Genomic DNA, 11,010 nt, shown 5'->3' on the forward strand with positions numbered 1-11,010 from the left:
CTTTTTTCCGGGACTCAACTTACCTAATACCTTTTTTTATCCAGAACTCAACTTACCTACAACCTTTTTTTTTCCGAGACCCAATTTACCAATCCCGCGATAAATATATTAGTTTTATACTATGATAATTGTTAACCGATACATTTTTCTTAAATGGTTGTGTAGGTACATTTACACCTTTATAGGAAAAAAACTAAAAAAATTAATTGATTTTCAACTTCAGGGGTAATTTAGTAGAAAATTGGATCTAGTTAGTACTTTGAGTAATCGGAGGGGGTCAAAAGAAATGACTAGTGAATTTAAAAATAATCAGGAAACAAAAAAAAAAAAAATCAAGATAGGTAAACAAGAATTTTGATTCAAAACTATTTTCGATAATCATTGTTTTTTTGTTATACCCAATATTTCATATTTAAATTAATATGAAAACTGCATTTTTCTATTTCATTATACATATTTTTAGAGACTCAATTTATTATAATAAATTCTATAATAATAATTTATTTAAATGTAAATATTAAATTTTAATTTTTTATTGCCTCTGATGTAAGAAATCTTTTGAATAAACTACTTCATTTTTAATGAAAAAAATAGCTAGATATGAGTTTGTCGTCTCCTAATGTTGAACGCAAGTATGTTTTAAAAAGTTTTAATTTTGAAAAAATATTCTCACCACCGACAACAGTACCTAACTAGAATCATTAAAAAAATACTTTATGGATTGCAGATATTATAAATAAGTCAGACATAGGTATTTAATTGTAACATATATATTCTACTATTATAATCTTGATTTGGGACAAGATACAACTTATGATAAAAAGTACCTAACAATTTCTATATTTCAACTCAACACAGATTCGTTCCATTAATATCACTTTTATTTCGGTCTTTACAACTTCACATAGAATATTTTCAATTTCTAAAGTGGATAAACCAGATGAAATAAATGCATTTGGTACCTATCTCTAAGCAATTTAATAAAAATTAAACAACCTTTAACAATTTAAGTTTGATAATAGGTAATGTCTTGCGTTATTTTAAAGGCTTAATTAGTTTAAAATAATAAATCATGTTAAACAAATGGAAAATTAAACTACATTATAATAAAAAATATAATGTAGGAAATTTTGTCCATGTACTGAAAGACAAACCTGTAATGTAATAAAATATTATATTAATATGAAATATACGTTAATAATGTGATCCAAGCTTTTTGATATTTTGTAAGAAATTCTTACTTACTTTCTTTTATTTAGTTCAACATTTTTTTATTACCTAATACTAATTAGATGCCCTTTATATTATAACAGGTATCCTAATTGCCGGCAATGAACCAACTAGTTTCGATTTACTAACAGAAACCACGTTTGAAGTTGAAGATCGAAGCATATTTTTTCTATAAAAAGAATATATTCTCAAAACAAAACAAAAGAAAAAAAATAATGTAAAACAAATACATTCATCACTCCACTAATTAGGATTTAAAATTATCGTCATTTAAACACTATAAATTAATAATTTTTTTAATATGTTGAAAATTGTATATTCGATGTTAGCGATTAAGTAAACGGGAATTCAGAAGACAGTTTAACTACTCATAATATTTGAGAAGTATAAAAGGAGAATTTTAATTTTAAATAAAAATATAACTTATTTCATTAATTAGATAATATAACAAATTATTAAAGACTTAAACCATTAAAATGATAATACTTATTTAATAAGAGTATTTATCAATTTCGAAAACTATCTGTAAAATTTAAAGAAAATCCGTGTAATTCAAACTATCTTATGGATCAAATTCAGCAAATTATGTTAGCCCGCACTACTTCATATATTTTAATAGATACCTGAATACATAAATGACACTATATTTTATTGAGTAAAAATAGCAATTCTCACTTAAAATTTAAGCCCAACAATTATATACAAATATACAATTATGAAAGATTTAAAATTATGCACTGTAGCCCGATTTAGTAAAGAAAAAAAAGGGGTGAGATAACAGTAGGGGATCTGTAGAACTTTTTCAAATACATTTTTATATTTTACATATAAAATATTATGATTGTCATATTATTTACAGATGTTTTTTAGCTAATTTCTAGGCTTCTGTAATAACGTAATGTTTAATATCGTAGCGATAAAAATCTATTTTATCTGTAAAATAGACAATTTATATTTGACACTACCTACTGTTTTAGTTTTTTAGATAGTTGCTTTCTGAATTCTGATTAGTGAATACTATTATAATTACATAAAATTTCGTTCAAATCCGTATTAAAAAAATATTTCTCAGTATAGGTATCTACTTATATTATTATTATGCTTGTAATACAAACTATCCCATTAAAACTTTTTAATAAAACCTACCTACCAATATCAATGATTTTTTAAGACATATAATTACACTTATTTATAATTTGTTAAAAATAATAAATAAAATTATAAATATTTATGTATGTTTAATACTTTTCAGACTCGTGACATTTGTAATATAGAATAGATCAGTAATTATTATATGATTGGTTTGTAAATATAATATTAACAAAATAATTAAGAGCCAGAGCACATATTGTAATTGATTGTACAAATCCAATGAATTAAAACGATTAAAATATTTCAAAGGTTTCTTTTTTTTTATAAAAACTGAATACAATTTTATAGGATTGATATTTCATTATGGCTTCATATAATCATATATCAAAAAATAATGTAAGTAAATAGAAGCCATTAACAATAGATAATATAAAAAAATACATACCGAGATAGTCAGTACACAAGCATATATTACCAAAAACTCATATTATTTATAACTATAAAATATTGATTTTAAGATTTTTATATTTATTAGAATTGAAATGAGAAAATAGTTGTGTGACATTAGTCCTAGGTACTGAATATAAAAGATTTCTATTCTAGTAAAATTATATCATTACTAATTAAATTTATTAGTACCAAATTTTTTTTACAGATGTCTGCGCATAATTCTGTAGTAACTATTTTTATAAAAACAAACAACATTTTAAGCTACAATAAAATTATGCAAATGACTTATTAAATTAAATAATAATAATAAAAAAAAATTAAACGAATATTTTAGAACAAATTATTTGTACAGAATTAAGAAATAACAATTAAAAACACACCATTTTTAAAGATGCATATTTTGCAAATAACATAAAAGCTCGATTTTTTAAACTTACCAGGTAACTTTTAACGTTTTTCAAAACCTAAATTTGATATAATAATAAATGTACCATAATTAATTGTTAACTACTAACTTCATTAGCGTGTTGACAGTAAATTGCAATGTTATATAAAAAGGAAGTATAAAACAAAGATTTATTCTTAAAAAATTATTCTTAATAATTTTACACATAATAGGATTAAAAAAAAAAAAAAATCATAATAAAACAACAATATGCCAATCAAACTATACATTAGCCATTATTGTGATTATCAAAGGTGTAAAAAAGTTAACATACAGACCATAGGTGTGCAAAGACTTCTAAGCCAGGTATAACTAAATTCAATCTGACCATCCACTCTCTCCCCCGTTACGGTCACACAAGAAAAAAATTATGTGTATGAGCAACCAGTTTATCTTTAATTGTGTAAATATATATGATTTTAATTTATTTTGTTATCAATTTTCTACAGCTATAACACTTTATTAATTATTACTTTTTTAGGTACCAAGTACCCACCCACTTATAAAAAAAAGGGTCAGGTGAGGCTAAAGCCCAATCAGCTCTACTCGTGCGCACGCCTATAATACAGACATAAATAAAATTAAATAGAAATCATAATTATTTTTAAAAAAACAGCTGATTTATTTGACATTCTTTTAAATTTGTATGAATAGAAAAGCATAATACATCAAACAAATAAAAATATTTTATAACTGTTTTACAATTTACATATTTCATAAATATCCAAAACATAAGTAATTTTATTAGTAAAAACATAATTTATTACATTTTAATTAAAAACACTTAATTCTATTTTCTTGTGCTACAATTTTATCATAAAATATTTTATATTTATTCAGAACTTCATCACCGACTTGTAAATTATTATGTTTTAAATTTACTATTACACATTCTATAATATCTACAGGTATCGTATTACCAAATGTACTCCCAATATCATCACTATTTATTTCTTTTTCGAAAAGTTCCAATATTAAATCTGCACAATTAATTAGTTCTCCATAACTTAAGTATAATTGTAACAGTTCATCAACATTTCTTTCTTTGAATGTTTTGACAATCCAATTAGGTAAAAATGATTTATGTCTAAGTAGCTCATCAGCTATATGATAATGTATTAATGTCCTTCCTTTTTCTTCATATTTGTTAACTAATGTTTCCAAAAAGTGCCAAGCTATTTTTCCACTGTCAATGCCATCACCACTAACTCCATTGTCGGCTAACCAAATCCATGCTTTATCACATTCTTCAGAATTTATAAGAGATAAACAAGTTTTTACCAACTCTCTTAATGGTTGATAAAGTGATAAATTCCACATTTTAGACAAATGCATTACATCTTTATACTTATGTTTCATTAACAATACTGATATCACACTTTGTATGTCCATATTGGTTGTGGACTCATCAATTTCTTGACGAGCTCGAGCCAACCAACATAATTTTTTTAAGTGCTCGATTTCTATTATTCCATTGTGAACATCATCAGTCTTTGAAAGAAAAGGTAACGAAATTGTAACAAACCAAGCATCTTTAGGGTTTAATATTTCCAAGTATAAGAGTGATAGTCTTAAATATTGTTCTTGGGCTACACATGTGTCAGCCCGTAAATATAATTCATAAAATGTCATGGATAGTTTTTTGTACTTTGCATATTTATCATGAATTGAACATAAAAACATGTAAAAAGGATATGCATCTATATTTGATAAAGATCGAGCTTTTTTTAATACTATATCTTCTACTGAGCTTTGTAAACCATAAAAATTGAAACTCAGAAGTTCTTCTTTTTCATCATTTTCTAATAATGTTAAAACAAATGTATGTAGACAATTTAATTTTCGGTCTTGATCCTCTAAACATAAAATATTGTCATATGCACTTCTGTACGCTTTTAATTTTAAATTATTCAGAAAAATGTTAGAATGGAACATTGATATCATGTTTTTATCTCCAGAATATTTACATATTATTAATGCATGATTTCCAAGTTTTACTGCGTGATCATAATAACTATATTTTTCAAACAAAGTGATAGCTTTTAGGAAATTGTCTACATTTTTTTTAAGATCACATTCAAGTATCTGAAGTGCTTTATCTGGATCATTATTTAACATATATGAAATAATTAATGTTTCTTCCCATTTACTATAATCCAATAATTGAGCCATTTGTTGTATGAAAGTATATTGTCCCTCTTGTAATAAGAATTCTACAAGAGTAGAAGCATCAATAAGTGGCCAAGTGTAGTTTAACAAGCTATCAATGTATTCCATTAATGGTTCCTTGGATAACAGTATATTAGTTGAGATCATTTTTTCACATAACTTTATATCATGTGAAAACAAAGCTTGTATCCAATAGCTATAAGCAAGATTACTAGCATCAACAACATACTCTTTAGTTTGTCCATAATTCTTGGAATTCAACTCCATAAATGTAAACAATCTACAACATAAGTCAAAACGTGTCACCACTATTTGATGAAAACTGTGGGAAACTACACTGGTACCTAATTTACTTCTAAAACATCTTGAATATAGAGTATCTTGCATATTATCTTCATCTGTCTCTGGATCAGTATACATCATCTTTATTAATATACGAACAGCATCAAGAACATTACATCCGTTTAAAAATAATGATATGATAGGATCACTACTATCAAATACATAAGACCTTCTAACCAATTCCAAAAAGCTTTTTGGGGACATATTTATGTCTAAAAACAAATTAAAATTATTTTTTGGCTCTGACATCAGCACATTGAGTAAACTATTTAATTTGTTTTCAACATCAGGATTTTTAAATGAAAATATCTTGTTTTCAACTTTATCTGATGGCCGCAAAAAGCAAAAACTTGAATTAGTTACAACAACTAGTAAAAAAGATGGTGAGCCCAACCAAATAAGTCCAAGAGGAGCTAATCTTTTGCGACGATAATCTAAACAGCTTTTATAAAAACTGGCACTACATTGTTCAATAAGTTGCATTTGTGATTCAATATCTGAAGAGTCATATTTATCCATTTCCTGAGCAACTTTTGTATCAATTGCATTACTTATTTTGGTACGGTAATCAGTAATAAATTCACAACCATCAGATGTATCATAAACGGCAATAGCATTTTTTAAATCATCATTTGTAAAATAAGTCGAAGACGAAAATATTTTATCCAAATAAGTTTGTTTAGAGTTAGATGAATATTGGGTAGGTTGTTCAAAAGCAGTAGTATCCAAAGAGCAATCTTTCCATTCACCATTTCTGATATTCACAGACTTAATACAAGCAGTATCTTTTCCTGTTCTCCATATGCACCAAATTTCATTGCCATACAATGACATATCAACTAATCTACTATTGATGGGTGACCGTACATAAAACTTTTGTTGAAGTTTAAACATACCATGATCAGTGCATGGTTCAAGCACTACAAATGTTGAACTTTCTGATAAACTGAGGTAAATAGTAAGTAAAAGTTGATCATCAAAACTTTTGTGAATAATATGTGGTCTTGAACCATTTTCTGTTGAAGCCGCATATATTTTTTTCATATCCATAATATAAATATACACAGATTTATCGATTGACCAAACTTTTAATTCGCATGTATCATCAAGAGAGTATACATATATATCTTGTTGAAATGGGTGTACAGCTAAACTGTTGATAACTGGGTTCTCAATATGTGTAGAAAAAACTTTGGTTATATTTGAAAGCATTCGAGGGACAGCAGATTCTTGACAAATTTCTTTTAAGGTGGGTAGTCCAGAAATATACTCCATACGTATGTAAAGCATGACATTATTTTGTAGAGCTATTATAAATATAGCATCATGTTTTTGATCTAAACAAGAAGCAGCTGAATATGGATGGCTAAGTTCTGCATTATAAGAATAGAATGTTGCTGGATCATCAATAGATGGTACATTAAAATTTGAAAAAATTGACGAATCTGTTAATACATTTTCATTTTCACTATCGTTTTCCAGACGATTTGGTCGTGGAAATGTCAATCGGTGACAACTACATGCAGTTGGAACTAATAAAACAACAGATTCCAATGTCTCATACACAGAAATTCCACTTTCCAATACAGGAGAATCACGAAAATGTATACGCATTTGGTTTTCTGTAAGATTCATGTCTAAACTATGTTCAACCAATTCAAGTTTATCATATAAAACACGCCAAAATATAAAACGGTTAGGAATATCTTTGAAACAGTGTCCACCTGATCGAGGTAGTGTACTTTCATCTCGTAGAGTAGTTGAAGCACCTTCAGGATTAATCAAAATTTCCCTCCATTCATTTGATTGAAAATGTTCAGTAACTACTTGTCTGTAGATAGTATTTAAATATGGATTATCAATGTCCATATTGTCTAAACAAAATAATACAATACAAAATTAATTGTCAAATAAAAACTAAAAAGTAATAAATGGCAATTACACACTAAACCTATTTGATTTTTGATTATAATTTTTAAGGAAAAAAATTAATTAAAATAACCACGATTTACAAATACATGCATGAAATGTATCCTTTAAAAAAAATTAAAAACTAGTAAAAATTATTACTAAGAGATATCTAGCATATACATATAATGGGGTATATAAATAGAAAATTGTATGTACTGATTAATCTATTTAACCAGGCATTAAGCTCTATTAAACTCGATATGATAATAAATAGACATATTATCAAATTTAAAAGTAAGAATATCATTATATAATGAATCTCATGATTTTTTTTATTTATATTTTAATTTTTAAGTAAGTAAAATATATTTATAAATTTTAAGTTATTTGTACATTTTAAGATACAAACTTATACTACTTCAATTAAATTAATTTTAAAATATTGTATTTTATATGTATGTTTAATATCTGATCATTATATTTGAGAAAACCATTTTTTTTTATTATTATTTATTGTATTTATTGGGGTTATAAATAAATAAATAATTATATTAGATAGTTTCATACAAAAATAATAAGCTGTCCTATATTATATATTGTATACATGATGTATTTAAGATCATTAATAATTTAAAAAACAAAATTTTTAAGTGATAATATTTGAAAAAATATAAATATATACTTGAATACTTAAAATAATTAGTATTTAATCAACATAATTTTAACTAATTACATGCCCCAAAAATAATAAATGAGTCTAAATGTATATTAATCTAAATCTTATTTGTACATATAATCTTACACTGAAAATTATGTTTATTCAAAATTTTCTCAAACATTGGTGTTAATGATCAATCATTTTGTAATGACTTTAAATCATAGATATTATTTAAAAATATAGAATAATAAAACTAAGATGTATATTACAAACCAATCATTAGATCAACAAAAAACAACAAAGCCCAGATTGAAAAAATGTACATTTATAATTAAAGATTTCTGTATTGTGAACCAATATAAAAACTCTAAGTCCGGGTTGTTAAGAGAATTATAATATTGTAAGCAACTCACCGTTTATAAGCACACGCTTAAGTCAGTTTAACAGAATGATAGTCGAAGTCGATTAAATAATTTGAAACTTAAATACACGTTTAGGCATTCGTTAAAAGGTACAATACAGTTAAGCCGTTAAGCGATAAACTAAACAGTACTACAGTAGACGTTACTACGTTAGTAAGTCGTTTGATTATGTTTCGTTGGTGTTGTGTTGCGGTAACCACAACTTTACTCACGCGGAGGGAATTTAATTGTTAACGCTTATCACGTATTGATCACAAATACGTTAGCATAGGTATCATACATTTGTTCCAACGTCACTTTTGTCCATATTTTGATATTTTTTAGACAATATCAATTGCCTTATTGGTCCATAAAATATTTGTAATTTGTACAAATGGTTTTTTATAGATACCAAAAGAGCATTTGTTTCAAGAAGAGTAAAATAAAAAATAACCATTGGAGAAAATTTCTTGTGAAAAATTGTTTACTGCAAAAAATATTTTTTGAATAAGTCATATGTTTTTATGGAAATAAGAAATAACGGTATTTGAATAATTTAAGTATTAACAATATTGTATAACGATTAATGTTATGCTTTTTAAAGTATTTTTTATTCGCTTAATATTATATATTTATATTAAAAATAACTTACTAGGACATTAGGTTCACTAGATGATAGTCTTACTTTTACTTTAAAAAATAATAGTTAAAATAGTTAAATACCTAGGAACTCTGTAATATTAAGCATAAATATTATTTCATTCTACAATAATGTAGTAATATACTGTTGTCTGTTATTGTTATCTACGCCAGTTGTAAGACTGTAAGAGTAATTATAAGCGGAACTACGAGTTAGGTCATGACCTGGTCTATTACCGAATTGTCGACAAGTTATCGGATTCAGAAATTATACAGATGAAGTATGTAATAAATAATAATATATTACGAATATTTAAAAAAAAACTAAAATATTGTTTTGTGGTTATTTTCCCGAAATAAAATGATGGAAAATTAAAAATAATGAAATAATTTTAATTCTTATTGCTGTTTAGGTTTTATAATAATAAATATTATGGGTTGTATAATATTAACTTTTTTTATTTGATATGAATGTTATTAAATTATAAAAAATAAAAACATTTAATTAAAATCAACAAATGAAAATTATTTTTAGCCACTTTTATTTTTATTTCTATTAAAATTTTTTGTTTATATTTATTTCAATAAAATGTATTACTAAGTTCGAGTGTGAAGAAATTTTTTCAATACGTTTTGGTGTTTTGACAAATATAAGTGTATATATATTTATAGAAATACCTAAGTAATAAGAAAAGCGTTGGTGGCCGATGTCTAAAGCCGTATTTTCATTGCGGTTACACGGTATCCGCATCACAAATAGGCTTAAGGCTCTAGCATTTATTAGTTATCGGTATATTTTCTTGGAATTTAATTAATACTTGAATATATCGTGGCAGTATGACTATAATATATAAAAATATTTCTAATATCTAAAATATCTTAGTACATTAAATATTAAAATACAAAACCTAGAATGTTAATTGTATAAGTAAAGGTAAGTTCTTTTAGAAAATTAAAAAATATATAGGTAAACTTGAATACTTAATATTTATTGGATAAATCCCCCCATAGGCTTGTATACACACAAATAATTATAGTCATCATATTATTTAAAAAATTAGTATTGTTATTTTTTTTTTTTTTCTGATCAACAATTAATTAAATTTGCAAGAATTAAAATATTATAATATATTGTACGTATAATATTCTCATTGGTATCCTCCCATGTCAAAAACCTAAATTCGCCACTGCAGTTATAGCTACAACCTGTAGTTCGGTAGCCCATGCAGTAGCTTATTTAGTTTAATTAGAATAATAATTGGATAATGTTATTACTAAACTAAACTAAAAATAATATTATTAGGTCGAGAAAATTGACTGTTTACAATATTTAACCCTTTTTTAAAATTTTTTATTGAACAAAAAAATTTCTTTTTGAAACACATAAAAGTAAATGATTTTCTAGTGATAATAAACGATTTCTGTATTTAGTTTTACGTATTGCCAACATGAAGGAGAATCCTTTTTAACATAAATAAGAAGTAGCGAATGGAATCAACATTTTCAATGCCTCTGTTACTGAACGTCTGTATTAATTTTTTACTTAATATAGGTGGTGGGGGGGGGGGGGTCGCGAAGTGATTAACCATATTTTTTACCTATTTTGGGGGTTGTGACACTAAAATGGTTGAGAAACTATGATCACCAGTCTGTAATAATATATTTTAATCTAA

The 11,010-nt window shown here is 25.4% G+C and overlaps 1 protein-coding gene across 1 annotated transcript; it reads right to left on the bottom strand.

Annotated features, from left to right (window-relative positions):
* Positions 1-3,759: 3,759 nt before the first annotated feature.
* On the bottom strand, positions 3,760-8,919 carry LOC112594111 (nuclear pore complex protein Nup160). Its single transcript, XM_025338741.1, has 3 exons — positions 8,711-8,919; positions 4,029-7,602; positions 3,760-3,775 (listed from the first exon to the last, which is right to left on the bottom strand). The coding sequence occupies exons 2-3, from the start codon at positions 7,595-7,597 to the stop codon at positions 3,760-3,762; spliced, it is 3,585 nt and encodes a 1,194-aa protein (XP_025194526.1). The 5' UTR covers positions 7,598-7,602; positions 8,711-8,919.
* Positions 8,920-11,010: the final 2,091 nt, after the last annotated feature.

The sequence above is a fragment of the Melanaphis sacchari genome, unplaced genomic scaffold, assembly GCF_002803265.2.
Source record: "Melanaphis sacchari strain LSU unplaced genomic scaffold, SCAv2.0 Contig221_pilon_pilon, whole genome shotgun sequence".
In the NCBI taxonomy this organism is placed as follows: domain Eukaryota; kingdom Metazoa; phylum Arthropoda; class Insecta; order Hemiptera; family Aphididae; genus Melanaphis; species Melanaphis sacchari.